At 39.5% G+C, this 18,295-nt stretch overlaps 1 protein-coding gene across 2 annotated transcripts in view; it reads right to left on the bottom strand.

The window, feature by feature from the left end:
• hmcn1 (hemicentin 1) overlaps window positions 1-18,091 on the bottom strand; it is an 80,457-nt gene extending 62,366 nt beyond the window's left edge. The window contains exons 1-2 of one of the 2 annotated variants that reach the window (XM_034882707.1): window positions 17,344-18,091; window positions 1,488-1,558 (exon numbers count right to left, since the gene is read on the bottom strand). In XM_034882707.1, coding sequence (XP_034738598.1) covers window positions 1,488-1,558; window positions 17,344-17,599 — 327 coding nt within the window. In that variant the 5' untranslated portion in view covers window positions 17,600-18,091. The remainder of the gene's footprint in view (window positions 1-1,487; window positions 1,559-17,343) is intronic. The other variant, XM_034882706.1, reaches the window with a different exon arrangement.
• Between the last annotated feature and the right edge of the window lie 204 nt (window positions 18,092-18,295).

Raw genomic sequence — 18,295 nt, 5'->3', positions numbered from 1 at the left:
GATACAGGCGACAGCTCAAGGAGCTCAGTAGCCGGCGTTGCATGACCATCATTTGTATTGATGTGCATACATTTCCATCCGATATTGTATGAACCAGTTCATAAGAATGCGATGTGAAAACTGGTTAATGAGTGTATGTAATATATAATTACCAATGGAGTGCTTTGATAGCATGGATGGAGCCAACACATATATATAGAACAATTCTCATGCAAACTTACAAAACTCTGTAATGCTTGTTCAAATTTCTCTTCAAGCTTCAATTTTTAAACAAAAATTGCATTTCAGTGAATGCTTTGCCTTTTAGAAGCGTCTGTGAAAGTCTTGACTTTCAATGCCAGACTTTCCAATCTGCAATACATAAATAGCACCAATATTAAATCTTGAAAAAGATATCTAGTGGTAGAAAGATCACATCCATGAACTGTGTAGCATTTAAAAAAGGACAAAAGGTGGCAAAAAAAATATTTTTTCACCATAAAAGCAACAGGCCATCGTTTAAAAAAAATTGTGATGTATGTTTGAATGGGAATGGGAATCAGGAATCATCTGTGTTTCCAGAACACCAACATCTCCCCACTGGACAAAGATGCACTCCCCCATACCCCCCTTGCCCCCAACATTAAGCCTGACAAACCCTCTGTGCACTTTTGTTCTTGCGGCTTAAAAAGTTTAAGTTTTGCCTAACATCTTCACCCATAATCATAATTCATGGCAGGAGAATTTACATTTCAAAAAAAATGTCCATTCCAAAGAGTATCTTTTCTATGCATTCTGGCCAAAACCTCTGAAACGGTGAGGGGAGGAAAAACAGACTCAGGAATGAAGCGACAAGTGAGAGGAAACTGGATCTCTTCCATTCTACACACAACATGCTTGCACACCAGATCAACTGTAGCACATGCCAAGGATGCACAGCAACTTGCCAAAAATATTTTTCTTCAAAGGACAGACCTCTGAATGCTGCTTATCTCTGCCCTTGTCTGTCTCTTTCTATCATCCTGTAGCTAGACATAAGGAGTACCAGCTTTGCAGTTTTTCTGTTTCGCTAAAGAACAGGCTTTGTGCACAGCTTCTTGTCTCTGTTTAGATGTCTAGCCACTGTATATTTATGTTTATACATTTGTTTGTAATGGTGCAGGAAGTCAAATAAACATGGGATGAAGACAGTAACCCCATGAGTGTTAGGACCCCTAGCTACATTATATGAAGGATGAAACCCCACAAAAACAGGTAACAATAATGGCATGTCTCTTCAAAAAGTAAAGAAAAATAAACCATTGTTTAAAATGTCTTTCATCATCCAATGTAGACTACCCATCAGACTTGGTCATACCGTAATCAGCTAACAAATGTCCACACCCAGATGTCTGGTATGACCACAATCTGCCACTTTTATCAAGGCTAGATAACATTATACCAATGCTATAGCGTAAAGACTACTGCTGTTGTTTCCTTGGTTTGATGGATGTGATCTTTAAACCCACCTGAACGTACAGCTCCCTTAGCTCATACTGGAACTTCTTGGGGTCTGTTGTAATTGTTATGGGTCCAATCTCTGCAAAGAAACAACAGAAAGAAGTTCTGTGATTAATAGGGCCACAGTCTGAAGTATCATTTGTTTCCTTAAATCCTATCCATAGCACAATATTGCTTTTGGCTGATTGGCATATCGAGATTAAAATGTCACTATATGATTTGCAGTGAGGAAAAAGTTCAGGAAATCCAACAGAGAGGAGGGAGATGAGGAAATGTGAGAAAGATACTTGACATATAGATTGATGGATAATAAAGAAAAAAAAACATAAAAGGAATGAAAAGGAAGGCTAGAATTATAGTCTTAAAATGTTTCTCAAGACATAATGATGGTGAGCTCTGAAAATACTTTGCCAATTAATTCTGTCACTGATGCGCAAAAGCGGTTTCATCTACATGCCATGAACCAGAATTTCATCTAGATATACTGGAAATCAGTCAGGCTAATTGATTAACTGACTAATCATAACAATCCTCCCTGACATTCCTTGGGCCCCATATTGCACCTGGCGCAGCGCAAAGCCCAACACAAGTGTCTTGATATTTTAAGACTGATGCAGTTTTTAATATCCCATCCCACGCCTACGTTGTTTATATAAAAAATGTGCCTGCACCCATCTTTGAGCCCATGGGCATGCTGGTCTTACAGAGAGGTGTGTTCAGGTGAATTCTTGGTGTATTGCTTTATTGCGGCAGCATAAAGTGATTGTGCCATTGACCAACAAAAACCTGGTCTAAAGTCAATAGCGCAGCATTTCATTGAATTTTAACAGTGCATTAGTGAAATGTGCCTAAGCTTGTGCACAGCGCACAAACTCTGCTTGTTACATACATGCAGGGAAGCGTAGCAGTACACACAAATGCAAAAGATTACATGTAAAAATATTGCGGTGCAAATCCACCATCATAATAGCAATGTGCCAAGGTACAAACGCGTCTGGCTTTTAAAGGGAATGGGAGATGATACTCTGATTGGTTTATTGCATGTTACACCCAAAACATCTATGATTTAATGAAGACACTAAGTACAACCTTTTTACATCATGCACCCGGTGCACTGAGCCTTTTTTTCCCCCGTCAAACTAGCAAAAGTGAATCTAAACACACCTGCGTTATGCGCTTCATGCCATGCACTTAGATTGTTAAAATAGGGCCCTATATAATGTTAGTGGCTCTTCTTTGGTTGCAGACAATATACTTTATAATTTAGTTATTGTAATGTAATGTTCCTGTGTCAATGCCTAGTTAGGATTTGGCTGAAGTTGGACCAAGTTTTTAACTGTACCATGAAAGTCAAGCACCACCTATGCCAGTGTTGGTAGTCACTGCTGTTTCTCATCTTACTTCTATCCGTTAATGAGCTGCTAAGCCCCTTCTTGAGTCAAAATTGTGTGACTTCAGCCACTGCAGCTGTGCTGTGGAATGAGCCTGATGAGGGACTGCAAAAAGCGCACGCACACACACACACACACACACACACACACACACACACACACTGCAGTTGGTCACATGCAAGTATATTGTAAAACAAGGTTTCCCTTGTTGAAGAGAGGACAAGGATGCCTGACTTTTGAAAAAGGTTACTGTTTTACAACAGTCTTATACTTTGTCTAGAAGTCAGGGCCCACATTTAGTGCAGTGACGAGACTTCTCGAACATAATTCGCTTCTTTTTCTGTCTCAAGTGATTTTGCAATGTAAAAAAATTAGGATTTGGGTCTGACATAACTTTAAACTGCATGCAATGAAGAATCAGAAGCATTTTCTTTTCTTTTCTTTGCAACCAACATTACCTTACATTTCTTCCTGAAAAGCACTCCACAAGTACTTTCAGTTTCTATAAGATACACAAAGAAGCCTTTTTCCAAATTAACCAGATTTTGGCATGCATGTAAATCCTCAAGGTGGAGCGAAGGAACATTTACAGCGATTAGAGACACTTTTTAAAACTAACATGGAAATGTGTCTGGCTGCTCTGAACGGAATATGCATCTCGAGCCAAACCTTTCAGAGATGGAAAAGCTGACATCCCTTTTCTTATGAGAAAAGTTCCCATGGCTGTTGTAAGTAGTCTTTAGACTAGTTTGGCTACGGTGATCTTAACCACAGCCACTGTCTTTGCACCAGCACTGTTAAAAATCATAGCAAGTACTCATGAGATCTAAACAGCATGAGATGACATAAACCTAACCTGTGCTTACGGTGCCAGCACCAAGGTCTAACACCAAAGAACATCCATGCCTGGAAGCTTCCCAGCTCCAGCAGTCCACTAGAACTATTGGGGGTTAAGTGCTTTGCCCAAGCGCGCCATTTCAATTGTGGTTAACGGAAGGGAAATCAATACATTTTCATTTCCAAAAACACACTTCCCTGCGGGTCTGAAGAGTCAAACCAATTGTTCCTTCCTAGCCCAAAATATCAGAACTTTTTCAGCCAAATGGACAAAACTCAGTGTAACAAAGTAGGGCTGAATGGTATTGTGTTTTAGCATCAACATCGCGATGTGCGCATGCGCAATAGTCACGTGGTAGGATGCTACGATGTTGACGCTAAAACTTTATTGCTGCTTCAGAAAAGTAAACTTCCACCGTGGTCCATTTACATGATTATTATCATCCAACCCTTCCCCTTTAAGACAGGTAGCCATCTGGGGAACGCGTGTATGTGACGTTAGTTCGACGGGGTTTGTTGGGAAGTGAGGTTCAGAGGGAAGTGAGGCTCGGAGGCTCTCCGCGTGTAGAACAGTACCGTAGGCAGCAGCTGCCGCTTACACAGCGATGGCAAAAGTGTTCAATGGGTAGTCATCGAAGCTACAGTAGTCAGTGTTTTATGTTCATTGCAAATACAAACTAAATCCCCTGATTAATGCAACTTAATTGAGGAAGCAACATGCAATCACTGTCCTTCACATTAGCCTGGAGTAACGTTAGTCACAGCGCTTACTTGCTTTGGTGTTTGTAAAGCATTAAAGTTTAACAAACAATGGGTGACTAGGCCTAGGCCTAGAACAAAGTTATTGTCCTCATTTAACACCTGAATATTGTAAATAAAATGAAACCTTAAATGAACATTCAAATCTCAAAGCATTTGAAATCTCAAGGCAGTCCTTTGGTTGCAGCACAGAAAATAGTTTTAACACAGACGGCATCCTGTAAGTGGCATGAACATGACTAAGTGAATGAACTCAAAAGTATCTAAAGTCTGACAAAGGAATAACAAAAGAGAGAAAATGACTAAGAGAGAGAGAAAATGACCAAACCTAAAACAAATCAAGATAAAGGTCTGCATCTCATCCTCTTTTTTAATCTATTGTGTAAGTTTTTGACACAAGTCGACTTGAAATAAATGATCAAACATGCAACTGCAAATCACGTGCAAACCTAAACATGGACAAAAATTCTAATGGGATGGAACAAACTGGGCAACTGTCCAATGACAAACTCAGTTTCACCTCCGCTGACATTCAGGCTTAAAGTAATTTGCTGGGAATCACTCATGAATTCATTGCAAAGTGAGTTTCTCTTTCCTTACCACCAGCAAAGAATTTCAAGGCCAATGCATTGAAAGGTCACAGCCGTTTTTGTCTTCCAACCAAATAAATTCTGAATTTTGGCAGCAAAATGTACAACAGGGGAGCTTCACAAGCTGCTACAGACAATTGAAAGAGTTATCGTACTGACACCACTTCAAAGTTGTGACCATGATGTATGATTTGGCACTTTGGCAACGTTATGCTCTTTATATGCTCTTCATATATCATTTTTTTCATTCATAAAGGCAAATACAAGGAAGTTCCTAATTCACAATTACTCTGCTTTAAAAAAAATTGTATATAATCTTCTATTCAACAATACCAGCAGCAACACAGTCACAAAAATGTTCTTTTTCCTATTTACAGCCACCGGTTCATTGATAGTCCAAGATTCTTCTTAATGCAATGTGCCCTAAGTGCCCAGTTTATCAAACTAGTTTAATGTTACTAGTATAAGTTATTTACTTAAATAAGGATCAGGTAAAGGAGCTTCTATGGCTTTTCCCGTCCAAAAATATCCAACAGGTTGCACAACACGTAGCTGTTACAGCACTTAACAGCAACAGATGCCATAAACACACACAGCTTTTTGTCATTCTGCTGACTCAGGGTAAAATCTGCCAGAAAAAGAGTGGCTGTCACCCTGACCGCCAGCTATGAAGCATAATTCACTTAATCAGCCCCATGGAGAAAACACATGTGAAACAGCACACGGTGCAATTAGTGATCCTCAGTGAGGAAAGTGACCAGCACTATGTATACTGCATGCAATGTAGGAAACATGTTTGCAAGCGTATAGGTAGGTAAGGCACGCAAGTCCATTTACACTCTTGACATATAAATGAATACCCAAACACATATGCTGTGGATGAAAACTAAACAACATAGTGCTCTGTAATTGCCTCAGTATGCGCAGCCATCAGTATTTTTAGAGTGTGCACATATGCTAAGTCTCTCTTGGGAATAGGCAACTAAACTGCAAAAAAGGTCTGAGTACACTGCATGCAAACAATGTGTGGCACTTAATTGTTAACATCTTTCTTTTGCAATTGCTGTCCTTTTCTTCCATTTTTTAGTATTCACTTTATGATTCATTTTTCATATTTGTTAATTTTTTATTCCTTTGTTTTCTTTTCAATTCTTCTTTTTTTCCTTGCCATTGTGAAAGAAATTAAAATGGGATTATATTGGACAGCTTCCTCAACCACAGTTTTAAAATTGCCCTAAACAATTTTCCCAAACAGGAAAACAGGAAATTCCTGCCTTGTAAAAAATTAATTCCTGGTTATTTACCAAGTTCATATGTGTTGCCTATTTAAAATGGGAAAGAACAGTGTGGTTATTATCCCTCTTTTAGGATAATAATCTAAATTTATTTAAAATAATGTTGATACTTAATACAATAGCCACACCTGTAATAGTGCTAGATCAGAAATGTTTTCTTTCACCACGCTTAACCCAACTCAAACACATTTTAATTTTATCCTCCTCTTCTAGCAGTATGATGTTTGAAGAAATTCAACACATAAAGTATTTAAATGTAGCTTAGCAGCAAGTTAATTTAATGCGCAGTACTGCTTCCAATGTGGACAGGGTACGATTTACAAATGTACATTTTCCTGTCAGATCTCTCAGTTATATTCTCCGTAATACATCAAAGACCATAAAAAGATCACATTTAGGCTTGTTGTAAACTGACTGTTTTCAAAATCTCTCCTTTTACGCTTTCCTCTGGATTGGAGGACGCATCTTGGTTATGAGGCTGCACAATCCATGCTCAGTCTCATCATTTTTTTCTGTTTCTTCACTACATTTTCTTTCTGTCTTTTATTACAGTATGTTTCTGTTTCTCACTATTTTCTCCCTTAACATTGCACTTTTAAACTGCATCTTTTACCCTGCCTGACTTCACTAGCTGCCATCTAATGACTGAGGTTTAGCCCAGGGCGACAGAGCTGACGATTTCTAACCACCACAAACTTGAATTTGTGATGGAAACTTATTGCCACAACCAACAGAGTGAGAGAGCAGGACCACCAGGCTGCTAAACTCTGCTAGATGCAGCGTGGCCTCTTTTGTTTCCTTTTGCGTGACACAACTGGATATGTTTCAGGACGATGCGCCACAAATCCATGTATCCCTAAAAATGAGTTCAAATGATCACACACAGCCTTTCACAAATAAATATATAGTGAGACCCAACTGATGAACACACCACACACATGTATAGGTGAGGCATGTAATCCCACCCAGATGCATGGCCTAATGGGGGAGCGTGTTACTGAGACAGATGACAGCTCTGAACCCTCCACCAGTCATCAATTCCAGTTGATAACTGGTGCCAGAGACAGAAAACAGAAGAGGATGCAACCTGAGGGTAAGTCTTAATTAAGTGTGTGCCATGTGTCTGTGTGTGTGTGTGTGTCGTGTGGGTGTGTGTGTGTGTGTGTGTGTGTTTGTGTGTGTGTATGTGTGTGTGTGTGTGTGTAAATCTATGATTGTTATTTGTGGGGATGTGTTTCTGTGGTGTAGACATTATTGCAACCAACGAAACATGGTGACCTTGCAGTAAATGGATTTCTTCTGCCTGGTATATTTTAAGTATGTATTTACTATACTGTGTATACATGTTCAAAGTAATATCAGACAATGATATGCTGAAGAAAGAAATGCTGCTTTTCATGTTCTGTCTCTGTCTACTTTTCCTGTCCTTTTTCCAAGAAAGCAGAAATAGGGTTTAAGTAATTCTATGAAACGTCTGAGTTAATGTTTTTTAAAGTAAAGTCAACATGATACTGTTCATTTTATATGCTAAATATAAAATGACCTGACCAGACAATATGTAATGTTAATTTTTGAGACTTTATAAAATAATAATAACGTACCTAAATAGTTTTGGGCCGTGCATATATGTTAACCTCTACCACCCTTTTTATTTGCCCCCGACAGCAGTATCTTAACTGTAAATTAACTGTTGTGGTTGACCAAAGATTGCACATTTTCTCAATCTGAGTGCTATTATTGCCAGGTGATCTTCATCCAAATTTATGGTGACGTCATTAACTCAAACATAGGCAGTAAAGTTTAGGAATTGAATGATAATTTCAACTAGTTCACTGCCATACTACCATATTTGTTATGCTCCATTTACAGTACATCTGGTTTTGGAAAGGGTGGAGGCAATCATAGTGGAACCAACAAAGATGTCTTTTCTTTAGGATTCATTTAAACATAATCACATGTCAACAGTCAAAGCCTTCTCACTACAACCTCTATTTGATTGAATGTGATGTGTGGAATGGCAAATTTAAACATAAAAGAGAGAGTTGAATGTAATCTTGTCTGCATGGTTGGTTGACCGCCTAGACTTTGTGTCTGAATATCCGCAACAAGAGAAGGACGCAAACAAATGTGGAAGGAAGAAGGCAAAAGGAAGTGAATAATTTGTTGATAAAAAATTGTCTGACAACAAGAGTGATGTTGAGAAAGTATTTTTTTCATGTTGGGACATGTAGAAATGGCTATTACATAAAACTGAATTGTTGACTGAGGTAGAGATTATATGTATTTGCTCCTCTACATGCGTACATCCCCAATTCAACAATTTACACTGTGCTGTCTTTTCTGACTATAGAAACTAGTCTGTTACCAATCTGACATCCTAGGTCAGGTATTGTTGGTTATCTTTTGAGTTTATCTTTCTTTGACCTCTTTGAACACAACTTGTTCAACACAACCCTATGTAGATAACCATGGTATATTTTGAGATTATTTGAAATTTACACAGTCCTCGCTTATTTGCAATAAGTACAATTTCCATCATCTTCACCTGTGAAAAATGTAAAACTCAAAAACATACAAATCATGGTCATGACTCCTCGTGGTGACACCTTGTATCTCTAAAACAACATCTTAAAAAACCAAACTGCGTACAAGACTGCAACCACTGCTGATGTGTTGTGCAACATATCCCCTAAACCAAATGCATCCCAGCAAAGAGTTAAGACAGATGATCATTCTATTGTCTGGACAACATATTAAGGATCAGAAGGGCTGGAGAAGAGGATGAAAAAGACAAAGTTTTGGCTTAGAGAGGCATCAGGTAGTGTTGTCTCTGTAAAGCCTCTAAATGCCTCTGATCGAAAGGGCAAAAACTGGCACAGGCAGCAAACACACAGAGAATGCTGGGATGTTTCTACATATGGTCTCCATTGTAGAAATACAGGCAACAAACCCTGAAACTTGGCTGAGGCTGACTCTATAATTCACTCTCAGAATAAAATGACCTTTACAAGTAAGTGTGGCCCTTTAATTGCATTAACTTGCCTCAAAAATAAGGTAGAAAGCTTTAAAATAAATGGAAACAAACATAATACTACAACCACAGAAATGTTAAGCTCATGACCAAGTATTTCATGAGTGATGGTGTAATCCAAAAAAGCTCAAAAGTGACTGGGTGGTGTTTTCTGTTTTGTGTGCCTTTTCTTGTTTTACTGAGGAAATTCTAATTGTGCGTGCTGAGCAGATCAACACTGCCGACCACACACAGATGCACACTCATATGTTTGAGGCCATGATTTTCAACAAGTGTGCTACAAAAGTGCCTTCAGAACTGCCCAGATGTGTTGTAAAAATTTAAAATGAAAGTTATAAATCGTTATATGCATCCTTGACAGTTGACCATGAGCTTTTCATCAGATTGACACAGAATACCAGGTTCATCAAAATAAGCTCAAGTTTCAGACAGAATTATACTATTATTTAAATGGAATGAAAAAAGTTAAATGTGTATTTTGTAATTTTTAAGTGCTTTGTAGAGTGCCCAGAAATTTTTGGTACATAGAAAGTGGGCTATGCAAATAAAATATTGAGAAAAACTGTTCTGAGGGATCTTCGTGATACATGTCATTCCCCAACACACACCCCTCAGGGGCAGGGGCGGAGGGCACTGACAGCCTGATCTTCAGCCTTGCAGTCTGTAATTCAAACACTTTTTGCCACAATTAAAAACCACAAAGGCCTCCATGTCAATCTAAATTCTTAGATGCCTTGTTGTTTAATTTCTGTTTCTATACCTTGCTTCTATCTTTATGTCCTTTCCTCTAGCGCGGACACATAGACACGTCACTAGTTGTGCAGCTTTTCAGTAAACTATTCAGTTTTTTCTGGAAGAGAGAAATAAGAGGATGAGAATACCTAAAAAATGATAACAATGTACCTGCAAAAAGGCAATTAAACAGAAAGCATCAGAGTGATTTGGCTCACTGAGCAGACACTGACGAGACTTCTTTCACAGTGACCCACAAACTCATCGCGTAGATCCTGTCACTGAAAACGTTCTGCTCACATACGGCTGTAAACCTATTGTCCTGCAATAAAAAGAAGTTATACCCTCCTTGGTCTATTCCAGTATAGTGAAGCTGGCCCGGTAGACAAAATTGAATAAACGCCACAATAATTGACTTTTTTGGCAACAACACTGACATATTATCACCTCATAAAGCGGTGAACATGTTAGCAAACAGTCAACATTCATTTGGAGTTGTGTCTCTGGCACACTGATGTTATTCCAATATATTTACATTATTTTTATCTTTGTTTTGGTCTAGACTAACTGCTGAGCTAAACGCTTCACTGTTCACTTCACAGATAATCCTCTGTCGGTTTGTCACAATGAGCTACTGAATTGATAAACGCAACTTTACAAATTAAAATCTGTACCAAAAAAGGAAAATGAAGTTTGGCCAAGAAATCAAGACACAGGCTGCATCCCTCCTATCCTCCTGTCCTGCACATTCACGATGAACCTGGCAAGGTTCATCCAGTACAAATAAATGCATATGTGCGACATAAGATAGAATAATTCAGAAAATATGTCCTCTGTTTCTATGGGAAGGAGCACATCATTCTAGTATTAATGGTTTGGCAGTAAATGTCATTCTGAACACACCCGCCAAGCTGCTGAAACTTTACATATGTTTCAACTAAAATGTACATAAACGGCTTACACAGTAAAGAAAATGAGGTCATACCATACCAAACCATGAGAATGTTCAACTCTGTCAACAGTTCTCTATGGACTCATATCTAATGTGTTCCAAATGCATCCTAAAGAGCCCAAAAGTATGACGTCAAACAATTAAATGAATCTGTGCTTTCAAAAATGCTCTCTTAATAATATTGTCTAGACATCGATCTGTCTAATCTAAACTAACTATAAAAACGCTGATTTGAGGAAAGCCCTCATTAAAGAGGCAACAGTAAAAATGATGAGGTCCTGTTTATTATTATCATGATTAATAAAGCACTATAAAATGCTGACAGGCAAATACTAAAATACAATATAATGCATATATGTCAGCACGTTTGCAATGAGAAGCCATAAACTTTCCACTTGGATTCCAGGGTAGGGATTTTGAAAGTCAAACCAAATAGTTGTTGTAAAAGCATGTAAATGGGTCAGTATGGTATTCACAACTTTATTTGAAAATTGAAAATGTTCTCTACCCAATGTACACCAATGGACAAAACTGCAACTCCAACGTATGGCAACCAGTGGCAGCTGTTATCAAAATCACCTGACTTGCCTCGGGTGCTCAGCTCTCCTAGCTAAATGGACTTGGAGTGACTGGCTCCTTATGTTGTGGACACATGGTAAGAGTTAGGGATAGGTAAGGTAAACATTTCTGCCCAAGGAAAGGGGAAACAGATCTCAGACATGCAGCAAAACAAGGCATTTGTGACATATTTACCTGCCTTTAAAAGCCTGTTTTTGTTGTTTTTAGCTTGTCATCTTAAATAACACTAATAAATCTCTTTCAATAAAGATACATTTTAATTGGACAAATTATACTCTAAGCTTGACAACTAGACCACAGTGCTTAAGGGGATGTAGGCTTTACAGGGTCTAAATAAAACATTTACTACATCGTTGACTCCTTTAAATTTAAATAATCATACCATGTTCATTAAGATATTTTTATAATTTGGGCGTTCAGAAAAAATGCAAGGGGCTGAGTTGGTGGTGTGTTGTATGAAGATACCAGTGAGACAACAATATGCACACGGTTTAAAACACTATGAGACAGGATGTTACAAGTCTGGAAAGTTCTCACGGTAACACTCATTCTATCTTTGGTCACAAGGCAAACAGTAGAGATACAGCATTCAGGTTATAAAGTAATCCACACGGCACGTACCGTAATCTTGCAATCGTCTTGGATGACATCATAATGCATTGCCGTAAAAGTTGAGCCAGGTTTAATGTTTTTGCTAGTGCTCTCAGTGTTGGCATCGATGTCGTGCTAACAGAGTGGCCTCATTCAGATGAACGTACAAGGCATTCCTAAGGCCTCCATCATGAAATTATTCTTTCACATAATTAACTTCCACAGTCTGGGGAAATGAAAAACATATTTAGTTTGATTGCGTAAACTATTCCCATTCTTCCTTTTCTTTATAGCATAATGTCTTTACCCCTATAGCTATGTGTCATCTAAACTTCCCAAGTCAGTTTTTCCGCCTTTTCATTGGTGCAGCCTGTCCAACATTCACACCTCCATGCTCGGCCAGTTACCCAAAAGATGCTTGTTCAAAAACAAAAAAACAGGAACAAAAGGTCAAGAGGATATTAATAAGAGCCAAGCCAGTGATGTCAAAGATCCCTTAAGGTCACGACGAGGGCCCAGGAACCCTCCGAACCTCAGGATGAGGTTAAGAATTCATCCGAGGTCGGAAATAAATGTCAAAGCCTGGAGAGAAACAACATGGCTGAGAGTACAAAGTACCACAAACGTTTGACACATGGGTCACTCATGTCAACCACTGCATTCAAAGGTCAGCTACCTGAAGCACCCCGGACTCTCTAAAACTATCATACATACACATTTGTATACAGAGAACAGAAATGGCAGTTTAAAGCGTCCCTAGCAGCCCTCAGGTATGTGCTGCCTTTCAAGATGAAAGGGAGACAACCTCTGAGCACCGATTACAAAGCTAAATAGAGTTGAAATTATTGTGCTAAGAGCACCACGGGGCTCTTCAGGAGGTACATATACAGTCCTAAAAATTAAAGGCCATTTTAATATTCCAGGGTAGGTCTATTTGAACATGAAACACACAGACACACTGTAGTCCACCACACTCCTCTCTCCTCCTCTAATTCTCCCAGAACCTCCACCTCTCTCTTATGGCATTCCAGCCTAATAGCATCATTATTGACTCTGTCCAGCTAAACGCAGACTCCTTGTAATCTCAAACGGGCGGGTCGGTTCAGACAAAAAAACTGCTGCTCAGGAAAGAAGGAAACAAAGGGAAAAGGGGTTGGTGGAAAAGGACGCTGAACACCAACAAAGGGAGCCCTTTGATCATGCAGAGGAGATAGAAGCTATCCCGTCACCTCCTCTCATCACTCCTCTCATGGTCCATTTACTTCTATCTAGCAGGCCATCAACTCAGCTTAACCAATCTACAGAACTCATAGCTGAAACAAATCCTTAAAACAGCAGCTGTCACTGTCAGTGATTATTAATCTGCGTTCATATGCATATGTCTGTTAAAGACATAGTTGGTTATGTTGAAAAACTAGCAAGATCTGAAGGTAGCATCTCCTTGGGATCCGTCCTACCCCTCCCCCCGCTCGGGGCTCCGACCTGCTCACAGATTGCCCCCTTTTTCAGAGCCAAGTAACAAGTTCTTTATTGCTGTCGGAGTGTAAAGATCATTTGAAATACTATACAAAAGTATATTTTGGAAATAGTTACCAACTATGCCTTTAATAGAGATTAGGCAAAATTGCGCCTGGACTTGGATAATACTCATACTGTAAACAATGACGAGCACATGTGAGAGGAAGGCTTCGCCGTTGCCCCCAAAGGATTAAATAATTGGCAGACTGATTGGCAACACTATGAATGCCTTCCAGGAAAGTCCCAAAGTGGACTCTATGACAGCAGCTCCAACCACTTTTGCATCCAGACATCGTCAAACAGGTTCAATGAACTAGCATACTTCTATCATTAGCTCCAAGTGTGTGTTGGGAGCTTTCACATCCATATTGGGAGCACCATGTGCGATTTTGTAGCCACTTTTATACGGTTACCATGCATAGGACAACGTAGAAGAACAAAAATCAAAACAAGCAAGTAACTGAAGATGGCAAAATCTCGAGACATCACTGAGTAATTGCATCCCGGAAAGGGTCCAAATCTTTACTTATTACAAATGCTTTGCAACCAAACATTAAATATAATGGCTTAATTTAAGTTTATGCTAACTTGTTGCTTTTGGACATTTAAAATTGAAGGACTACGCTGCTAACCAATATGTAAAAAAGGAAATATTTGCCACTTTTGTTGCAGATGCAAACACCCTCAAATAAAAGCATTTTAAGGATTTCAAATGGAGCAATAAGGTTATTGTGAAAGATAACCTTATTGCTCCGTTTGGAATCTGTTATGCTGAAGTGCACAGCTAACACGACAAAAAAGTGTTGCTAACCCAAGGCAATGGGTTCTGACCCAACTCAAACTCAGCTAGTTAAAAACTGACACAGGCATGTACAGGGCACACAAACACACACCCTCACCACAAGGTAGTATTTACAAGGACAAGCATGTATGTAAGGACGTCAGCAGAGTCACAAAGAACATAGAATCTCAGAGGACACAGAAAACTAATTTGTGGACATGTGCGCACACACTCTATTTATATTTCACATCAACTCCTTAGAGCACATTATTCACACATCATGTCTTTTTTATGGTTAATTGGAAAACGGCACGATTTGAAATTAATTCTGGGATAAATTCTGGTGTGGTAATGGTAGAAGTGTAAGCTGTAAACTCTCAAATAAATGTTCCTTGAGTCCAAAAAGTCTACTTGGAATACACCTCTGACTCCACCAGCCTAAGACTGGATTCCTTAATGGTGTCCTTGTTTTTTGGACTGTAGCTACTTAAGAGAGATGTTCATGTTCACAGCTGTTATTAGGATGGAACTTTAAAGGGAGTTCTGATAAAGTGAAAATTATTTTTAAAAGTAACCTCGGTATGAAATGATAACACAACAGGTTGGCCAAAAATTCATCCCTATCACTGTTTTATTAAAGTGTTTTCAAAATGTAGTGCTAAATACACAAACCCTGTGCCTCAGTAAAATGACTAAAATATCCTCTTGCTTTCTTTCTTTCTCTCCCTGCAGGATGGAGGAAGGGGGGAGGCTTCCTGACTGATCTTCCCACACAAGCCTGACCCCAATACCCAGGCATCCTCCTGACACTCTCGCTTCACGCACACAGACAAGCACACACGCACACACAGGCCGAGAGACACAAAGATACACAAACACACACTCTAATGTTTACCGTGTCAGATTGCAGTGTAAATAAAGGGGAAGCTCCGGCCTCTGATTTAAAAAGAGCCAAATCAAACAGGAGGGACTGTGTTATTGCACTGGGTCGGATAGAGAATATGGATCAGTGTCAGAATGAAACAAACCCAAAGTAAAAGTTCTTATGAAAACAGAGCTGATTCTCTCTGAGGATCTGGGATATTGTCAGAGAAGGACTAAAAGTAAGGCAAGGGTAGAACAACATTTGGAAAAATGTTAAGCTACCCCTGCTCTCAGTGTGCTCTGCTAATCATTCCTCTATTCCTAGAGGGGGGGGGCATCCTGACGTCCTCGTAAACATTTTAAGAAGCAAACGAACGTCACTTGCTGTTGAGGGACAAACACAAAGAGAAGTCAACAACGAATTTCTGAATCAAGCTGCAGCAACATCAGTTTACTGTAGGAGGAGAAATGTATAGTAGTAGTAAAATTTGCTTTTAATCAATTGTTGAAGTTGGATACATGTTGTAATCACAGAACTCCTTCACTATTACTGCTTTGTCCAAGATACAATGCATCACAGCTTTTTTGTCATCTGCTAACGATCTAAGATTTACATTCCCCCCTGAAGCACACGATTATGAATTCATCATTTATTACACTTGTGTATACGGGGCATATTTCTTCCTTGTAGATAATTATTATTCTTGGCACAGACTCTGTGATGGAGGCATTGAGCTTCATAGGAATTTGTGACATGCTGAAATTCAGCAAAAGAGAGCAAACATCTGGAAAAGGAATATGTCTCTTCAACACACATATCACCTCTGTTGATTCCTCTCGTTCTTTTTCTCTGCAGTTGCTAAGTGTATTCAAGTTAAGTATATTTTAAACATATATATCACGAAGTAGCGAGGGGGAAGCATATCTAAAACGACTCAAATCATATTTTTGCAGGATACTACCCAAATACTACAAAGCAATTCAAGCGAGTCTATCGTAAGAAATGTTTGAAATAGGTAGGACCCTAAACAAAAGATAGCTATTGAGTGCAACACACACTCTGATTTTCCCTCTGTCATTTCTGCCACTAACTGTCTCTGTCTGCTCTTGCTTTTGATGGGTTTTTTTCGCAGGTGGACATTTAACATGTCTCACCTCCAAATCAGCACACAAACCCCCTTCACATGGCATCACAGCAGCCTTTGATGGTGCTTTCGCAAGCAGGTAAGTGACCTCTCTTCCTCCTCAGAAAATAGTAATTACAGAGACTTTAGAATGTGTACACAAAGTCTTTACATCGCCAAAACTTTAAAACTTTATACGTCAACTTCAATAATGTGGTTGTGTTGGTAAATTTGCATTTTTCTTGAAAGTGATATTACTAATGTAAGTTACGTTGTTTTCGTTACCATACTACATTATAACTGCCAAATAATACTCAAATCAAATGAATCCTGGTTGTTTAACACTAATTCTTCTTTTTACATAACAGTGCGCCATATTACCTCTGACCTACTGTACATGTCAGTGTTACTGTTATATAGCCCAATGATATATTGTCTGGGCATTATTAGCTGTTCCGAATGAAAGCACCCAGGGGTGATGATAATCATTAAGTTGCATTGCAAACCTAACGCCACACTAACCCTGGCGGAATGCTAATGATAGTGACCGCCAGGCTGAACATCTGTGTGCCGACACAAAATCTCCCAGAGTCCCTCCTCTGGAGGTGTGAGGGACATTAGGCATTCAAAGGGCGGATTGTGAGCAAACTATTACATTTCTCACTTTTCTGTGTGCTTTTGTCGTAACAGCGGAGAGTAAACACCAAATAATCCCAAAACGTGTGCAGACAAATTACAAAGAAAGACAAAACAAAAATGGCATGCGTAAAAAAAGTGACCACTGTAGAATTAGACTTTCACTCCACATGCTTTACATTACCTGGATCGTGGAAGGGGACCAAGGCAAAGTTATACAGAGTTTTCTGTGGTCTGTTCAGGGATGTTTCCAAAATCTTGGACGCGCCCTCGATGACCTGAACCAGGTCGTCGTACATGGAGCCGGTTACATCAAAGACGAAAGCCAGGGTGGATGCTCCCTCCGGGATGTCCTCCTTTGTGGTCCCGGTCCCGGTGTCTTGCCCGGCGGAAAACGCCACTGACAGCGCAAGGGACAACCACACCAATCTGCTGCCCATTTCAGATCGAAGATGCTTCTTAGGCAAAGTTCTTGAGTATTTTGTTCTCGCCAGTTGAACCTCAGGGTGAGTTTCGAAATAAACGAAGAGACATCGGACTCTTAAAAACGGACTGGAACGTATTTAGAACAACTTACAAAAGACGCAACATCAGCCAAATAAAACGGAATAGATGTAGGAATCGAGTTTTCGTGCGCGTCTTCTTTCTGCTGTTTGTGTGCGCACAAGTCGCAGCCTCTCACTTCTCTGTGAACTGATCTGCGTTCCCAGCAGCTGCAGCAGGGCCTGTCGTCTGCTGTCTGCAGAGTCAGGAGCTCTTGTTCAGCTATGTCATACAAAGACCACCTCTCAGCTGGCCAGAAAGTATTCAAGGCGCAGACTACCCCATGCAGATCGCAGTGCTCTGATTGGACGAGATGTTTTGGGTGAATTCGAGGGACCGGGTGTGTGTATAATTTACTTTACGGCGTTACACAAAGAGCTGCATCGTTGCCATGTTTCCCGTGATCCAACACACGGTCATAAATGTGTATTGTTGTTGTATTTACATGCCAGCAATGCCCTTATCTCATTGATTTAGTTTCGGGAACCAATTATGAGTCTGAAGCGAATTGCTTGCAAATTATTAGAAATGCAATTAATGTCGAACTATTGTGAATCATAAAACTCGGGCAGAAAGTAAGCAATAGTGTAAAA

Source organism: Etheostoma cragini, chromosome 9, assembly GCF_013103735.1.
Source record: "Etheostoma cragini isolate CJK2018 chromosome 9, CSU_Ecrag_1.0, whole genome shotgun sequence".
NCBI lineage: Eukaryota > Metazoa > Chordata > Actinopteri > Perciformes > Percidae > Etheostoma > Etheostoma cragini.
The sequence above is the reverse complement of the archived record's forward strand: the minus strand, read 5'-3'. Positions and strand labels throughout refer to the sequence as shown.